A 19,116-nucleotide genomic window follows, 5' to 3' on the forward strand; every position below is an offset into this window, starting at 1 on the left:
CTCTGAGATCAGCGGCCTGGGTGGCTGCAGGGAGCCTCAGCATTGCCATTGATCCCAGTAGATCAAAAAGACAAGAAGGAAAAATGGCCATTGCCTCTCAGTTCTACATACCAAAAACACATAGCTGGGATTTGAAATAGTCAACCTCTCACGAGAATAGAACTCGTACTAAGGATTTATTAGAAAAAAATACGACACTGTAAAGAATCACAAATGTTAGGGCTTTGCACCTCCATCCCACTGGAGGGGGGAAAAAATAATCCAAATTTAGGGATTAACTGGAAAACCTAGGAAAGATCCAGTCAAAAAGGCATGTTGATACAGCTAACTCATTCTTGGTTTTTCTAAAAGATTAAATTTGGAGGGAGGAATCACTTGAAGTTCTACATGAACAGCAGCTCTTGCACTGAGACACAAATTGCATCAGCCACTCTTCCAGATGGAATAACATCTCAGAATAACTTTTCAGTAATGAAAATTATTTTTCGTGACAGGTCCTGCATGCGCACAGCTGTTCAGCACTCACGGAGTTGTCTTTTAGAAGTTCATGTTAATCTATTTGAATTTTTTCACTTCTAAGAGTCTGCTTCATTTACAGAAGCATTGTTGGAGCTAAGGTGACGTTTACAAGGTGACCGTTTGCACCCAGAACGGTTACAGACTTGAAAGTTGGAAATTTGGAAAAAAATTGCTATCAGACAACATCTGTCAAGGAACCATCAAATAGTTGCGGAACCTGATTGGCCAGGACAGATATATTTCATCTTGGACCAGAACTGTGTGGCAATCAACTGGGAAAACAGGATAGAACATTTGAGGGCACATGGTGTCACATTCGGTAAGTTTAATAATGCTGCAGTTGAAAATAAAAAGGATCTTGTTACCAGTCTCATGAAAAATCTCATTGGTGATTCCCCGTTTTAATACTGTAATTAATACATGGACTACTAGATGAGGACATTTTGCAGGCGAATCACTTAGCTTTTCATTATTAAAGGCCAACATACATATTTTAAAAAATAAACTTATTTCAGATATTTCACTGCAGTTGTACAAAACAAGGTATTTGTCTGGCAGTTGCCGTTTTACCAGAGAAAACAGTCCTCAGTGTGCTTCTCAAACAGTTTCATTAAAAAGTAATAGTAAAGCCTGAAGTAAGTTACAAAATGACATGTATTTTTAAGATTTGCTTTATAGGTTTATGAAGTATTTATCTAGCTCTTCCTGTGTGATACGGCGCTGACCTGAGGTATCACTGCTGTGAAGAAGAGTGTGAATGCGCGCACAGCTCGTTACCTACTCACTGTAGGTGAGCTTTGAAACTTTCAGTTTGAAAAGGTAATGACCAGTGACAGATTCACGCTCATATATCATTACCGGCCAAAAAAAAAAAAAAAAAAAAAAAAAGAGAAAAGAATGTCTTTTTGGCCTATGAACAATCATTTAAGACAAATATGGGGGGGTGGGGAGGGAAAGTTAAAATCAGTCACCTGGAAGAGCAACCAAGCCAATCCATTAGGCTTCAGTATCTGCTGTGATGGAAGATGACCAAGGCTTTTCACCACCACAGCTGTTCATCATGAAGCAAGCAAAGCGTACACAGAAACCTAATTAGGGGAAAGGATTCACAAACGATCATAAAGACGCACGTCATTCCCCGCAATGCTTTCTCAGACCCTGCTTACTCTAACCCACGTATCCATTTGGAGAGGGTATTTGGCTGTTGTTCTCCCCCTCCTCGTGGGATGGGTCACCAGGGTACCACTTAGGCACAGACCCGGACCCTGGCCAGAGCCACACCAGGCTCTCTCCAGCACACAGGCACTCTGCGCACAGTCACGTTTCCGTGGCCAAAAGCAACTTCAGCTTTGCCAAGTCATTAGAGCTCATTGAAGAGGCTCAAAATTAGGTAAAGAAAAATCGCGGGTGAAATACAATCCCCAGTGCCAGGGATTTGCAAGGCTGGTTCAGGACACTTGAGAACACACCTGGAGAGAGCCCTGGAGAGCTCGTGATGAATATGCATCGAGCTGTGACTTACATCTCTAATTTAGGGTAGCGAAGCCCCAGCTTTGGCTGTCATAATCCACCACTCCTGGTCTTTGTGACCAACGCCGGAATTCGGTAGCAATTGTTATACAACAGCTGTATCGCTTTCAAGCCTATGATAACCTCCCTCAACTAGCAAAATTTTTCCTAAACTATTCCGTATTTCTCCTAAAAAGGAAAAAATAAAACCCACTCGCACATGCCTAACCTTTTTTCCTAAAACACTTAAAAAAAAAATAAATAACGAAGCTTTTAATGAAAAATCAAGTAGTACTTATGTTGCATGTTTGCATTTGGAGGCTTTTAGATTTTGTTTCTAAAGCAGTCGCAGAACTGTATTTACTCCATTTTTTAAGCAAACTTGGTTAACTTCAAGAAGGTCACTATGGTTTGGGAATAAAGGATAATTCGTTTGTCAAAATCTTCCAAAACGTAACTTATAAAATCAGCAAATACATGCAAGGTTGTAAGTCTTGCCTAACTGGAAAGACATTATCTGCAGTTTTTATGAATGCCTTTTAACTCTTTATTTGTTTTTACATCAAAACATTACTTCTAGAGAGATAGAATATTTTGTAAAACAAAGCGTCACTCCTGTAAGAGGAATTTACGGGTCTGGCCTGGTTTTTACCATCAAACCAGACCACGTCACAAGCACAGACCCCGTCTAAAAATTAACAGAGACCCTTCTATAACAACTCCACAAGGCTTCCACAAAACGTCAGGCAACCCATTTAATATATAATGATTTGAGTCCAGCCGCTAGGACTGAAATTAGTTACCTGAGTCACCTCCTTCCAGAAAGCGTGTTTACAACCCGAGAGGGTGCCGCTAACGACAATGCAGTACCTGCTTACCCAGCACCATGGATCACCTTGAAGGATTAGAAGCAGCAGCACTTAGTTCCTGGGATACTTACCAGATCACAAGACAAAGCATCTCTCTAAGCACCGCCGGTTTAAGAGGTGGCGTAATACTGTCAAAACCAAGCAGTGAATAAATCAACTATTTTTATGCAATTATTTCAAGCAGATTCTCCTCCTCAGGACTTCAGGGAAACACGAAGAAAATAGTGGCCGCTGGCAGTTGTTAGATCTGGTGTCTTTTGGCTTTGTGTGCTCACCATTAGCATGATGTATTTTACAGGTACCTCGACATTTTTTAACTTTTTTTAAAAGCTTTGAAACTAAGTATTTCAATTACAATGATTTCTAAAGTGAAAGAATTGAATGCTTGATTAAAATAAAAATCTATCCTGATTTTTTTTTAAATTCTGTTTAGCAAAATGAATGCAAAACTAGATTATTTTATGCATCTGCTGACAAAAGCTCAAAACCAAAGTCACAGTAGGTTTGTTAGACCAGAACGTGTCTAATGACTGAAATTGCATGGGAGCAAAATACAGCTGCAGCAGAGCTCCAGAACTTTCAAGTTTTAGATTATGGTGAGCTGATACAACCAAGATAATTAAGAAAACATACTAATAAATCGCCTGCATACTGATTTATGCAGTTCAAATTCCCCGTCCTCTCCCAGAGCTGTGCCTTTCCACAACAGGTTACAGAGAAGATGGGCTTTTCTCATGCAGATGCTCAATCCTGTTGAGGATAAGCAGGAATGCCTTCGATCAAGGCTCCAAACAAGAGGTGATGAAGGTGATGACCTGCTAGCGGAGGTGAAGCCACTCCTTTAGCAACAGCTTTCCATTCCAAAATAAAAGGGATGAGCTGAACTTCACACGCTGAACATCCCATGTCCCGTTTCCACACCAGCTCCACAGAATATCCATGGCCTAAATGGGACTCCTGCTTCTACAAGCTGTCCACGTTCACAGGAACAGGATTTGGACCCCTGTTCAACATTCAGCAATCGCCTCACGAGAATCATACTGGTCACCACAAAGAAAACCCCAAAAGCCCTGAAACAAATTTGCTATAGCTATGGGTTCTAGTGGAAGACCAGAAACAATCGGTCTATGAAAGCAAAAAAGGCTGTATTTTCCAAATGTTTCCTACTACATACAAGAACAAATGCAGGATGTGATGTTTGCTTAGTTTTATTAATTTATTTTTGCAGGAATCTGCACCTCGGAGTATGCACTTTCTGGAGGTACCATGCATGCATAGCCTCAGAATGCTTTTATACAATTTCATCTCTTAGTAATAAGTTCATTCACAGCATACACAAATCTAGAATGTAGACACCATATATACAGGATTAAACAAGATCGTGTCTTCTTTTTTTTTTTAATGAAAAAATTTAACAGGGTTTCACACAGCAGGAAATATGGATTAGATACACTGGTGCCACCATAAATAAATAAGTTTCAAGAACACAGTTTTTTTAAAATCGGTTCCAAAGGTACTGAAAATCCAGGGTTATAATATTGCATTAACTCCATTGATTTCCGCTTATTCAAAACCAAGAAAAATATTCGCATTGATATTTATGGACATAAACAGCAATGAAAGCCCCAAACTGAAGAAATCTGGCAAAATTCAGTCATGGCTAGCTTCATATAATATTGACGTTTTGAAACGAAACAAATGCAGCAGCACATAGAGACAGTACTGACTATGAGATGTGATATCTGTGCACGTCTTCTTTCTTTACGGGATTTAAGAGTCACTGTACTACAGAGCACGTAAATTCTGTGGGACCAAACAAGCTGATGAATTGTTTATGTCCAACTGTCCACTTCTCCTCAGAATAGTCATTTTCACATTCTAGGGTATACCACTGAATTTTAAAACAAAAACTATCACCCTGATGACAAGCTTGGTTTTTTTAACGTATTTAATATTCTCACATTCTTTTTTAAAAACATTCTTTATTGGGTTTATTTTGTTTTGTCCCCATTTCAACTCAAGTATTTTTATTTCAGCTTCAAGGGGGTTTACAATCAATATTAAATGTAAAAGTGTTTAGAAATTGAAATGAGAGATGTATAACTGGGACAGATAAAGTAACTGAAAGAAAAGTTTTTTTTTAAAAAATGTGATTTAGTAGTATATCATAATCAGAAAGTACTGAGACCAGCTCTTTTAAGAATTATTACACCTTTTCACCACACCTCCCATTTTTCAAGGGAAACACACACATACCACAGACACACAGATACACAATTCAATCTGATCTAAGACTACGTTTTACAAAGTACTTCCTTTTGCTTGACTTCCCACCCCTTTCCTCTTCACCCAAACAAGACTAATAATTACATGAAATTAAAAGTAGATCCAAAGTTCAGCATTTCTTTTGGTTTACCATGTTCTGAATCATTTTCCACAAGCCCCACTCTAAATAAACTACAGTAGTATTCTATAATTAAAGGGAATTCATCTTAATAGCACAGTAAATATAAAATAAGCCTTATAAAATTTCAATGAACAGTGAAGTCATTTTGAATATCTGAACGTCCAAGTCAGTTACAAACTCTACCACCCTAGTAGCATGGTTGAGGGAAAGCTCAGTCATTAAGGAAAAAAAAGAAAACACAAGTAGTGCATTAACTCAACACAATGGCATTAGCATCCCACCATTCACACACACACACGTTTTATACAATACAGTGCATTTTGTATGCCAGCTGACATTAGGGTTTTATGTGCATTCAATAAATATTACATAAACCAATCTTTTTGGCATAATCTACGATTCAGTTGGGGGGTGAACGGCATCGCCTGCTTTCAGAAGGAAAACGGATCTTCCAATATTCAAAATACAATTTACATTCTAACAAACTAAAAATATTCAAGCACCATTTAAAGTCTTTACTATAAATGTTTGAGGGCATTTACAAGTAAAAGAATACAAGAGAAGGGTTTTTTTGTACAATCAACAAACGAGAGTAATTGAAAAACTGGAGTAAAATTATTGGTATGAAGGAAATAATTTGCAATTTAATGGCACTCAGTCTTCCAAAAAGGATCTTGTAGTCATGACAGCCTTCCTTCTCTTCCTCTGGTAAAGCTATGACTAAGATTAGCAAGTCTCCACTTACGGTTATTACAGTTTAGGGAATTATTGGACTGCACGCATTTTTCTCCCCCCCCCCCCCTTCAAAAGTAGCATCTATTCTGCCTGAAAATGGCACAACTGTATTGATGCATGACACACCTACTCTCATTTGCTGACTGTCATTTCAGTTGCTATCATTTTGTAATTCCAGCAAAAACAAATCCTTCTAGAACTTCAACAGAAGTACAAATGAACAGAAATTTGAAATAATACAAAGGCAAAGGCATCATGATAGAAAAGTCATGAAGTTACTGGTATTGTTTTGAGTAATTCATTATACAGCTGATAACAGCAATGGTACTGCTTATCCTAGGTATAATGCTTCTGCTCATCTGTTTTCTAGTTGTCTCAGTTTTGTCAGACTGTCCACTTACATGAACAACATTAATATTTGCCTTCTAACTTCATCTGACTAATTTTTTTACCCCTTTCCACGTGTGATGAGCTCCCCACATAGTGGAGGCAAGGAGGGCTATCTCTGATGCCTTTGACTTTGTTTTGCTCATCAGTGGTGCACACTGATTGCTGGAGATCTCTTAGCTTATTCAAAATTATGCTGAAGATTTAATTAGTGCAAGAACATATTGAAAAATGCCAGATAAAATATTGGTTCCTCATCTAAGATCACAGTGTGGTTTTTTACTGTTATCTTTATAAACTGCAGGGAGAGAAGACAGCAGATTGCGCAATGCAGTCAAGATGAGTTTTCTTCCACCCACCCCTTATAAACGATGCTTGATTTTAAATAAGGATTCAGACACATGATTGTTCTACCACAGCTTAACGTGTTATCACACATCAAATGAGTTGTGGTAATTGACCATATGGATGTGGCTGCCAGGAGCTTAGAACAATATAAAATGAAGTAGTTTAGATCTCTTCTGGTAAGGTTTAGCTAGCACATTTTGCCTCACAGTTGCAAAGTCAATTACCGTCACTCAGCTGACGTGCTCGGTTGCGTCTCTGAATCTTGACAAAGTTATAACGTAAAAACTCAAATGCACTGTACCAGCTTCTGACCAGTACACAACAACACCCTACTCAGTTGCACAGTTGTGTAACATAATCATTCAGCTGCCCAAACCCAAATTTGATTTCACAAGTATTGAGTGCTTTATTACAGCAACCTGAAGCATTCAAACAAATGGAACATCACCTTTATAATACAGAATATCATATGCCTAAAAGTACCAGTATGATTTTCAGTTGCAAGTCTTGTGTTCTTCAACCTACAGCAAATATTTCCTGACCAAAATAAAAAGGATACAGTGTATAGTTTTTCAGGATCTGGCATCTGCTGTTTTATACAGGCTGGTTTATTAACAGTGTGCAAATAAACCTTTACTGAAGAGCTAATTGATTAATTATTTTTCAGCTAACTTTGAACTGGGGCACAAAGTACCTTCTGTGCTGTAAACATCATGAATTCTTCACAAATTGGAAGCTGAAAAGGCCTAAGGAACTGGGTACAAACTCTTCTCATACACAACCATGGCTGAGCTCAAGCCTTCCAAACAGAATTTGGAGTAGTCTGTGTTTGGCATATGTCACTGTCCTGCTGCAGAGCACAGGCTTAGAAGATCGTTGTATATAAAAGCATACTTTGAGCTTTGAAACACGACGGCCTAATGAAAGCATGCAGCAGTATTTTCATCCATAATACGGTAGAATTCATTCTTAGTTTATTACCAGTGTTGACACAGCCAGGTGAGCACTGTACAAGCAAAAAGGATTGTAAAAAACTACCTCTGATTAAACTCTCTGTAACACTCATACAGTATCTCATTTAGTCACCTTAGGTTACTATTTCAAACAGCAAGTTTTGTGGACATAAGTTACCCTGAAAAAAAGCAGCAATTACAAATACCCTTCTCCTTGTTTTTTTATACGTTGCAAATTTTATCCTTGCATTTACCTGTCTTCTTTTTCAGTAGCTTACAATCTAGAAGCACAGGGAGCCTTTGTTTTCCAGCTAGCTGCGGCCAGGTTAAGTCAGCTCTGGCTCTTCAGTTTTTCTGGTTAAGTGTAACATTTCACACCATTACTAAGAGTCCTATAATTTTTTTAAAAAAAAAAACAAAACAAAACAAAAAAACAACAACAGTTTGTGGTTTGTTTTTTTTTCAGAGCCACTAAGCAGTAACTATAACCACAGGACTAAACACCAGTAGTTATTTGCTTTCCTGTATACATTCTTCCCAAAATTAATCCTTTTACATTTTCAGGTTTCATTTTCTGCTTTGCTCACAGCAATGGGATAAGAAAGAACTTCACCCTTTATTTATTTTCAGTGTAGCACAAGCAGAAACATCTTAACACGTTACTCCCACCCCTTGCAATATGAAGACTGTTGACTGGCAAAGGCCGGGCAGATGGACTGAAAGGTTCCCCATGTTTCCTTCTACAGCTGACGGCTTGAGAGCCTGTTTTCAACCCAATGCAGCCCCTTCCTGATTTTCAGGTTTATCGTGGCATTTCACACTGCTCACAGCGATTCAGTGCTGGGTGATTTAGAAAGGTGCAGCTATCACAATTCCATGGAGCCCCTTCAAAGTCTTCATCTCTTGGCTGAGTCCGTGGAGTCTGTTTGGAGCTGTTTTGATGCTCTAAAAAAAGCCAAAGGAAAACATTTTTTCTTATTTCAGAAGAGAAGGATGATAGGCAAGATCATACTACTGGTTTGTCACCTCATTAGACATTCTATCTTCAAATGAACATGTAAACCTTTCCACTTAGGTAACATTAAGGGTCTTTTGCTAAAGCACTTCTAATACAATTTGTGAAATGTGAATATTTAAAAGTATTTCACTTCTGTAAAGAGTCACTTAACCATAGTACCTTAAAAACAAAAAGTGCAGTCACTGCTTTAAGTCACTAATACTGCTATAGGTTTAATAGCTTAAAACGTACTAGAAGTTTGTTACTGGCACCGCAACACCATCCTGCTAAGGAATGACTTCATAGATTTGCGTACAGTACACTATTTCCAAATTCTAAATTCCAATAACCCTACTTTACCTGAAGTGAAAGACTACTTCTAACTTCGTCCATTCGAACAGTCTGACAGATGATATATTTTCTGCATCTTTTTCTAGCATTTATCCAGGCTGACGAAAATACAATATAAAAATAAAATGGTAGGCCTGTTTCAAAACAAGATGATTGTTTTTCTTCCTCATGGCTTTGCAGCAGGGATGTGTGTATGTGAAGCAGCACCTAAGTATGTTTTCATTCATAAAATGAGTATGTATGCAAATCATACGTTAGGCACTAACCCACACAGAGACTCGGTTTTCCGATGCCTCCTACCACCACTTCAAGACCACGGGTTATATAATATACTAGAAATGACAATACTCCTAGGATGCGGAAACAACATTTTACAAAATGTTAATATTCAAAACAACATTAGCACACATACCTAGAAGGTAAGGTTAAGATACCCATCTGCTAAACGAACATCTGTAGAAAAGCTTAATTGTAAGAGAATTTACGTTGTAAAAAAGGACTGCAATTTTTAATTCAACGCGCACGCATTGCTGTCATCTGTTAAGAAATCTAGCAGATGGCTGATGACAAAGTTAGTGCAAATAGTACTTAGGTTTGTCTTCAGAGACATACTTCAAGAAAATAAAAATAACCTCCTTGCTTAGATGTAAACCCTCTTCAGTCCAGAAGTTGTGTAGTCACATTAACAGTGCTTGGCCTCAACAAATTCCTCCTAAGCAAAAATAAGTAGTGTGGGCAGTAGACTGCATTCATGTTGACTAGCCAGATGGCAGTACAGCCCAGACCCTTATCTGCCCATATCTGTCTGTCTGCCCACGCCTTCAACAGCTGAATATTAAGGAAATGGAATTTAAGAAAAAAAAAATAATAATATTTTGATGATTCTGTGTTAAATGCCAAGGTCAGATTACAGTACACCAGCCCTAAAACTGATCTCTAATAAGTTGACAGACAAAACTAGGAAGCTAGTTATAAAAGCTGTACAAATCCTTACCAGACACTATCTTTCCAACTGCCAAGTAAAATCACTTCTCTCATGCAAGTTTTGCATGTTATTTTGCTTTGCAATAATAAATCAAATCAGCTAGTGTCATTAAGAGAATCTATTTGAGCATCACAAAGTAGTAGTGCCTGAAATCAACCATATGACCACTGTAATTTAACATGAATCCAGGCAGCTGCCTTCATGCCATCGCTCACTCGCTGCTGCTGTCTTTCCTGGAACACATCCCAGTATTTTTGCTTTTTTTTTTTTTTATCCACAAGCAGTAGTTCTGGGCCTTGTCTTTCTTTTAAATTTCTACATACTAAGCATTTTATTATATTGAAGGGTAAAATACTTGTTTCAAAAGAGGGGGGAAAGTGTCCTTATATGAATTCAAAATTCATATTAAAAAAAAACCACCTTTGTACAAGTGCAAAAACCTTTGTGAAGTGCTTATCAGCAAGTAGAATTTATTTACAAAAACTGGATTTTCAAGCAGACTGTGATTACCAATTCATAAGTGACTTCTTTTCCACTAGCAATTTTAGTACACGTTAGTTACAGCAAGAGGAGACACGAAATTATAAGTCTTATCACACATTTTCAGAGAAAGAGATCACTGTTTTCTCTATATCACAGCACAGGATCCCAGACGGGCTATTTCAGCAGAAAGGTAACATTTGAAACCATTCTTTTAACAGGTTTCAGGAAGTAGAAAGAAAAAAAAAAAAGTCCAAAAATACCTCAGATAAAAGGTAGGATTCTGCTACAAAATCACCACTAAAAGTAGCAGAGTTTAGAGAGCTACTGAGCTGCACGGCCACTAGGTGTCTGCTAACGGTGAGCTGAGTCACTCCGGGATGTACTGTCTGAATCTTCACTGGGCAAAAACTGAGACTAAATGGTTTAAGCTTCTGTGCTTAGGTAAAACTGGAGTGTTCTCAGCTGGATATGAATCCTAGATACTATACAATTAGCACAGAAAGTTTTAGAAATCAGTCATAAACTTCTACAACTGGACGCTGTTATCTCTTTAGACCAATGTGAGGAAAAATGTTCTGTCTTGGTCCTTAAAATGTCTGAAGCTCTTGCTGTGCTAAAACTTCAGGGCTACTGTGAAATTCATACTCTGCACGACAAATAGGTAAAGCGTGACAAGTCAAGTTAAAATATAATTAAAATATAAATGCAAATTTTAAAGAGTTGCTGTGACCAATTAAACTTGCATAAAAGATGCTAACTAAACTATAAAATCCTAACAACACGTATTACAAGACAGCCAAACAAACCTGACATAGAGCTTTTAACCTAGAAGTATTTAAAAAAAACCCCGTGATTAGGAAGCTCAAGTTAACGCATAGAAGTTTGTATGCTTTCAATTCTACTTCTAATAGTGAACAACAGTATTTACAAACAACGTATTAACAGAACATTCATTTGCAACAACCTGCCTGAGGAAAACAAGTTGTAGCCAGGATTACTGCACTTATATAAAAATGTTCTGTTTCAGTTTATATATATAGAAAAATTATACTAATTAGAATTGCATCCTATCATCACAGGCATTTCTAGAAAAAGAAGGGAAAGAAAAAAAAGCAGCTTTCTCAATGCAGACTAGGTAATTTGATGCTTCTTTGTTGACCTACCCTTTTTATATGGCTTTGGTGGCACAACAGGACCAGGCTCTATGTTATCATAGAAGTTACACGTGGCTTTCGGATCAAAGTTCCCTGTCAGAAGAGAGAAGTAAGAAAGCGTAACTCCAAGGTTATTTACATGCCTATGCCAGTGATATGAACATCTAGAGGCTTCAGATTTTATACACCTTTTTATTATGATGTCATAGATTAGCTTTTTCCCGAGTAGACTTTTGTCATGTACTTTCAGTTTTGTGACGATTCTAGTAATATTTAGCAGGCTAATCCCATATTGCAGAATCAACTCTAGCTCAATGTTCTGTATTGCTTTAAAAATATGTGAAAACATAAATCTTTCTGAAGGACACGTTCTTGGTAAAGAAGGAGGACTATGCATATTCTAATCTATTTGACTGTACAGCATCCTGGCCTGTATCAGGAACAGTGTGGCGAGTAGGACTAGGGAAGTGATCATCCCCCTGTACTTGGCACTGGTGAGGCCCCACCTCGAGTACTGTGTTGAGTTTTGGGCCTCTCACCACAAAAAGGACATTGAGGTGCTGGAGCGGGTCCAGAGAAGGGCAACGAAGCTGGTGTAGGGGCTGAAGAATAAGTCTTACGAGGAGCAGCTGAGGGAGCTGGGGTTGTTTAGCCTGGAGAAAAGGAGGCTGAGGGGAGACTTTATCGCTCTCTACAACTACCTGAAAGAAGGCTGTAGAGAGGTGGGTGTGGGTCTCTTCTCCCAAGTAACAGTTGATAGGTCAAGAGGAAACGGCCTCCAGTTGTGCCAGGGGAGGTTTAGACTGGATATTCGGAAAAAAATTTACACTGAAAGGGTTATTAAGCTTTGGAATAGGCTGTCCAGGAGAGTGGTTGAGGCATCATCCCTGGAGGTATTTCAAAGACGGGCAGACACAGTGCTTAAGAGATATAGTTTAGTGATGTTTTTTGTCAGAGTTAGGTTGATGGCTGGAATAGATGATCTGAAACGTCCCTTCCAACCTAGGCAATTCCATGATTCTATGTCAAGTTTCTGTTGCAGAAAAAGACCTAAGTAGATTTCCGTTTGCCAACTTCTTGATTGCAACCTGTAGTTCTATTTTGTACTACTTTGTCAGAGCCTTTGTTAGCAAAAAGTTAAATTTTTAAGTAAAGAAGCTTCAGTAAGGAGTTGGTTTTTTTAAAATTTGCTCTTGACAAAGTCACTTTTTAGTCACCGCTTTCTTGCTAATGTAATATAACTTGGCCAACAGAAAGATTAGCAAGTGAAGTTTATCAGGTTGCAAATGAAAAAGACACCTTTTAGAGGAAAGCTGATATTGATATCAAAACTGAACTTTAAAGAGTCCAAGTATTCATATTTAATCACATACTATATTAGAATCATAGAATCATTTAGGTTGGAAAAGACCTTGAAGATCGTCAAGTCCAGCCATTAACCTACACTGCCAAAACCACCACTAAACCATGTCCCTAAGCACCATATCTACACGGCTTTTAAATACCTCCAGGGATGGCGCCTCAACCACTTCCCTGGGCAGCCTGTTCCAACGCTTGATAACCATTTCAGTTCAGAAATTTTTCCTAATATCCAATCTAAACCTCCCCTGGTGCAACTTGAGGCCTTTTCCTCTCATCCTATCACTTGTTACTTAGGAGAAGAGACCAATCCCAACTGCACTACAACCTCCTTTCAGGCAGTTATAGAGAGTGATGAAGTCTCCCCTCAGCCTCCTTTTCTCCAGACTAAACAACTCCAGCTCCCTCAGCCACTACTCATAAGATGTGTGCTCTACACCCTTCAACGGCTTCATTACCCTTCTTTGGATGCACTCCAGCACCTCAATGTCTTTTTTGTGGTGAGGAGCCCAAAACTGGACACTGTATTTGAGGTGTGGCCTCATCAGGGCTGAGTACAGGGGGATGATCGCCAAGTCCTGCTGGCTACACTATTTCTGATATAAGCCAGGATGCTACTGGCCACCTTGGCCACCTGGGCAAACTGCTGGCTCATATTCAGACAGCTGTCAACCAACATCCCCAGGTCCTTTTCTGCTAGGCAGCTCTTCAGCCATGCTCCACACTCTCTGTAATGCTGCATGGGGTTGTTGTGACCCACGATCGGGACCCGACACTTGGCCTTGTTGAGCCTCATACAACTGGCCATGGCCCATCAATCCAGCCTGTCCAGATCCCTCTGTAGAGCCTCCCTACCCTCAAGCAGATCAATACTTCTGCCTAACCTGGTGTCATCTGTAACACTCCTCCCGTATTTAAATTACATTTTTTAAAAAATTATTAATTCTATACCTCTAGATTGAAGGAGATCAACTTCTTTCAGTGTACAGTCAACATTTATCTGAAGCTGTCTGTTGAGGCTTCTCAATCTGGTCATTTCCTCAGACTAGAAAGAAACAACCCAAAATAGTAATTGTGGTAAAGTCAGTATCTTATCTGACATAGAAATAACATTGCTGTATCTTTGTTAATGGCTTTATTAGAAACTGAGTATAGATAAGGCACTGAAAAACATGGATTCCACTGTCTGTCCCATCCCCTCTACCCAATTTATTCCCTCAAAAAACATTCTTCTATTGGCATTTGAGGAGCAAAACAAACCAAATCAACAAAAATGAACAAATCACTTAATACTAAAATTCATTAGTAAGAAGACATAGCTGAGCCCGTTTATAAAAACATACACCTTATGAAATTCTGCATAAATTGATGACTTGCTACATGAGTTTACATCAAAATGATCAGAAAACAGAATGCAAGCTGAAGTTCACATTAATTATTACTTGATTATAGCCGAATAAGGTCAGAAGTTTATTTATGCATCACCCCAAGGAGCTCCAACATGCCAAACCTTCTAGCCCAGTATATTTAAATCATTCAATGCTGCAAGCCATTAATTATTCTTAACAGAATAATCATTTATATTTTATATATATCTGCATATATATTTTATATATATATGCAAATATATCAGTCCATATATTTGCATTATCATTAAGAAACCGCAAGTTACTGTAATAGTGTTCTTTATGCTAGCAGCAGTGATTATTAACATGTATATAGGAATAACTATCCTATCCTAGGATACACGCCAGCATCACAGACAGAATCACAAAGTCACAGAATGTTTGAGGTTGGAAGTAACCTCTGGAGATCATCTGATCCAACCCCTCTGCCCAGACGGCAAACAGCTTTTGAATATCTCCAAGGATGAAGACTCCACAACCAATCTGGGAGACCTGTGCCAGTGCTCAGTCAACCACAGAGTAAAAAAGTCATTCCTGATGTGCAGAGGGACCCTCCCGTGTTGCAGTTTGCACCCACTGTCTCTGGTTCTGTGGTTCTCTTCACAACCTCCCTTCAGGTATTTATATACATTGATAAGATCCTGCCTGAGCCTTCTCTTCTCCAGGCTGTTCTCTCAGCCTGTCCTCACAGGAGAAATGCTCCAGTCCCTTAATCATCTTTGTGGCCCTTCACTGGACTCTTCAGTATGACCACGTCTCTCTCTTGTACTGGGGAGCCCGCTCCTGGACACAATACTCCAAGTGTGGCCTCACCAGTGCTGAATAAAGGGGAAGGGTAATCTCTCTCCCTTTGCTGACAACACTCCTAATGCAGCTCAGGATATCATTAGCCTTCTTTGCCAGCTCCCTTAGCACTCGTGTGACATCCCACGCAGGACCACAAACTCATGTATGCCCACTTTGCTTAAGTATTCCCTGACCTGACCCTCTTTCACCAAGGGTATACCTTCCCTGCTCCAGACTTTTCCCAGGGTCCCTGGGACTCAGGATTCCTGAAGGCCTGTGAAGACTGAGGCAAAGAAGGCATTCAGTATCTCAGCCTTTTCTATGCCCTATGTAACCAGGTCTCATTGAGCGATAGGCCCACATTTTCACTAGCCTTCCTTTTGTCCCCTATGTCCTAACAGAAGCTCTTCTTTTTGTCTTTGACATCCCGTGCTAGATTCAACTCCAGTCGGGCTTTGGCTTTCCTAACCTCATCCTTGCACACTCAGACAACACCTCTATATTCCTCCCAGGAACATACCTGCCAAATGCTGCCCTGAGACGGGTGAGACATACAGCGGCCATACTAGTTAAGCAGCTAACAGCTCCTACTATGCCTTCCAGCCTACATCTGTGTGCATTGTTTACATCAACACAGTGAGTAAGTCTAAACTGATTTGGCTAACAACTGCACAAAGCAGAAGTTATTTTTCAGTCTGATGAATTCTTTTATCAGAGCCACATAGATATTTGGGCTAGAGTCACTTGCAGCAGGTGGAAGTCACGCAGATAGGAAGAACCAACAAAGAAAAGAGGAGAGAGGTGCCAACTGTTTGAGGTGACACCACCATTGGAAGTTACTTGGCATATCCTGTACCTACTAAATAGGAAATAGATTGTCTAGGAGATGCAACTACTCAAAATACCTCAACATAGAAAAAATACCCTTTTTATAAAAAAAAAAAAGTGAAACCGTGCTGCATGAACACGAAGTTGTATATGGCTTGGGATGTTTAAATAGACTTGGACATACTCTTTTACAGGTTGTTAGGAACTTAACTATCTATTCAGTTCTGTGGTCCAGAAAAGCACATGTACACAAGATTCAGAAATTCTGCTGTGAGCACTAAAAGCCTGACATATACCTGTTTCTTAAATTATAAGAACTGGCTTACAACAAGCCAAGAACTTACAAAAAATAATCTCCAGTCAAGATTTTATACTCCTAAGTATTGTTTTGTACAACACTAGTTCATGAAAACACACAAAAAAATAAATTCATATCTTGATTTAAAATACTAACAAATTGCTTACTGTTGGAATTGCAGTTGTACAGCTAACTCTTCGAAGCCGCCTCTGCATTAGATCATGCTCCATACCATTGACTTCGGCTTTTAGGCGTTCAAGCTCTTCTTTCTCTATCTTCAGTTCCTTTGCTAATCTCTCCATCCTTGCTCGTTGATGTAACAGCAAGGCTAATATTTTACATGGAAGAAATAGTTACTAATACACAAACCCATGGAAAACTAAATTCTTAACTTATGCGTAAGATTCATGAGTGACCTTTCTGGAAAAAAAAAGTGATCATAAACATGCAGCCAAATATCAGTGTGAAGATGCTTTCATGCCAAATGAACTACAATTTAGAACAAAGTTCTTCCAGAATAAAAACACAGTTTAGACAGTAACTTGAAGTTGATATTACCATTTTGGTCAAAGCTTCTTTTTTTGCATTTGGTCTTTCTCGTCTCAAAAATACAAAGGCACCTGTACAAGGAGACAGCTTCTCAGGATGAAACAGCAACCTAGTTATATTAATACTGTACTGACAAAAAAAAATAAACACCAGAGGTAAGATCAGAAGGTAACACACACTTCATATCTGCTGCTCAATAGCAGCTGTCACACTAGCCTTAAGACATTAGCCAAATGTCAGTCCTGAATTTTTTTCACTGCTATTACAGATTATGGTATAATAACTTTAAGTAGTCTTAGCTTTTCAGAGAGTCCTGTAATTCTCAATACCATAAGTTTCGCAGTGCTGAAAGGCAAAACTATAGAACTTCAATAAAACAGATGAGACAATCCAGAAAATAAGAAGGGGGTCATATTTCTGTCATGGTACTGAAATTTATGACTCTATGTTAGGCTCCCAGAGCAGTGAAAGAAAGAATCTTGAGTAGCTAGAAAATAATATTCAGTTTCTGCAGGAAGACACTTCTCAGTATTTCATCATGATGCAAAACTGTCCAAGTTAATTAGCGTGATGCTTAATACTTCCTGATCTGGCTGTTTTTATCTGACTGAAGTCTCCTAGTACAGAGAAAAATAAGAGAAATTCGCTGTGGGTATTCAGGCAAGCACACTGCTCATATAACACTGTTCCAGCAAACTGTTCAAATGTATGAAGACAATGTAGAATCTGCAAAATGCTTCTTCATACAAAGCACCATCCAGCATCTGCCCTTTTCTTCAACCCTAACAGAGGCAAAGAAAAACCACATAACATCTCAAGGATATTTGCATACTACCTAAAAAAAAAAAGTTAGAAAAATAAGGAACAATATGACACAGCTTACTGGGGGAGGATTAAAAAAAATCCCAACCAGTCGGGAGTATAAAAATGACAGTGCTTTTTATCAGATGTCAGTATTCTGCGCAAAAAAAAAGTAGCACTATACTTTGGATTTTGTATGGATCCACAAATTCATGGCAAAAGAATAAACACTGAAAATCCTATCCAAGAATAACATCAGATGTTTTTATAATACAGGCACCAGTATTACTGAACTGTTCTCTACTTTTTGAAGTACAAAAGTTATCCAAGTAGTTTCAGAGATCACAAAATTAAAAGAAACCATACCAAAGGTACAGCTACCAGGCTGTATGATTTTCCACTATTACTATCAAACCTTGTCTTTGTGCGACTCCTCCAACTTAACATCTGATATGACTACATTACATAGCTTTGCATCATACTCTAGTACAACTCATCAAACGTGACTCACACTACAAAGAAACAGTAGAAACACAGGCATCAGAATAGATTTTTGGTAACACTTTTCACAATGGTTCATATTCAAGCGAAAATTAAATAAACTTGTTCCCTATATTAAGCTGTTAAATATACTCCTCTTTAGGACTCCTTTGTGGTAGTAAAGAATATAATGTTTATTCTTCTACAATTTATTTCTATCAAGAGTTCAGAGTGTAGCAATACCAAAGGCTATAATAAAGTCACAGCTGCAGTAGGTATTGCCACAAAAGCAGATGCCCCAAAAAGCATATACTAACTGGTTTTATTGCTTTTGTTTTCAAAATACACAAATCTAGTCAAAGATACAAAGCCAAAACCAGATTTCGGCATTTCAGAATAAGTTTTTTCACAGTTATGTTAAGCTACTTATAGTTTTCTCACCTGACAATCTTTAATGAAACTGTAATAGGGACTCTACCAAACAAAGCATAAGGCCTAGGAGTTACAGACGTACTAGTGTTCGTTTTGTCTAAATAACATTTCAAATAGGGTCTACGAGGTACAGAACAGCTCTTTGTTGATTAGTTAGAATAGATCAAAAGACACAAAGCAAAATAATTAATCAAGAACTACAGGGCAGCGTTATAACCATTATTTCAGCTCTAAAGGGAAAGGAAGGCTAGAAGGAGCAATGGAGGAACAGACTCTCTTTTCCAAACACAAATCCAGAAACAAAGCACATTCTTTAAATAATTGCTGCTGGTTATCATTCTGTCATTATCCCAAATGATTGGTTTGAATGCTTGCAGACTGATTCATTCGCTCAGTTTTAAATGTTTCAAATCTACAAAGCAGATTACTCTGACAAAAAGCAGTTCTCAGCTAAAGGTTAGATTTCACCTTTTTTTTTTT

At 38.4% G+C, this 19,116-nt stretch overlaps 1 protein-coding gene across 2 annotated transcripts in view; it reads right to left on the bottom strand.

The window, feature by feature from the left end:
• Nucleotides 1-6,097: 6,097 nt before the first annotated feature.
• TAB3 (TGF-beta activated kinase 1 (MAP3K7) binding protein 3) overlaps nucleotides 6,098-19,116 on the bottom strand; it is a 50,922-nt gene continuing 37,903 nt past the window's right edge. For both annotated transcript variants that reach the window (XM_063343577.1, XM_063343570.1), the window contains 4 exons: nucleotides 16,542-16,702; nucleotides 14,008-14,101; nucleotides 11,707-11,790; nucleotides 6,098-8,672 (listed from right to left, as the gene is read on the bottom strand). In XM_063343577.1, the coding sequence (XP_063199647.1) occupies nucleotides 8,530-8,672; nucleotides 11,707-11,790; nucleotides 14,008-14,101; nucleotides 16,542-16,702 (482 nt within the window). In that variant the 3' untranslated portion in view covers nucleotides 6,098-8,529. The remainder of the gene's footprint in view (nucleotides 8,673-11,706; nucleotides 11,791-14,007; nucleotides 14,102-16,541; nucleotides 16,703-19,116) is intronic.

Source organism: Chroicocephalus ridibundus, chromosome 1 (genome assembly GCF_963924245.1).
Source record: "Chroicocephalus ridibundus chromosome 1, bChrRid1.1, whole genome shotgun sequence".
Classification (NCBI taxonomy): domain Eukaryota; kingdom Metazoa; phylum Chordata; class Aves; order Charadriiformes; family Laridae; genus Chroicocephalus; species Chroicocephalus ridibundus.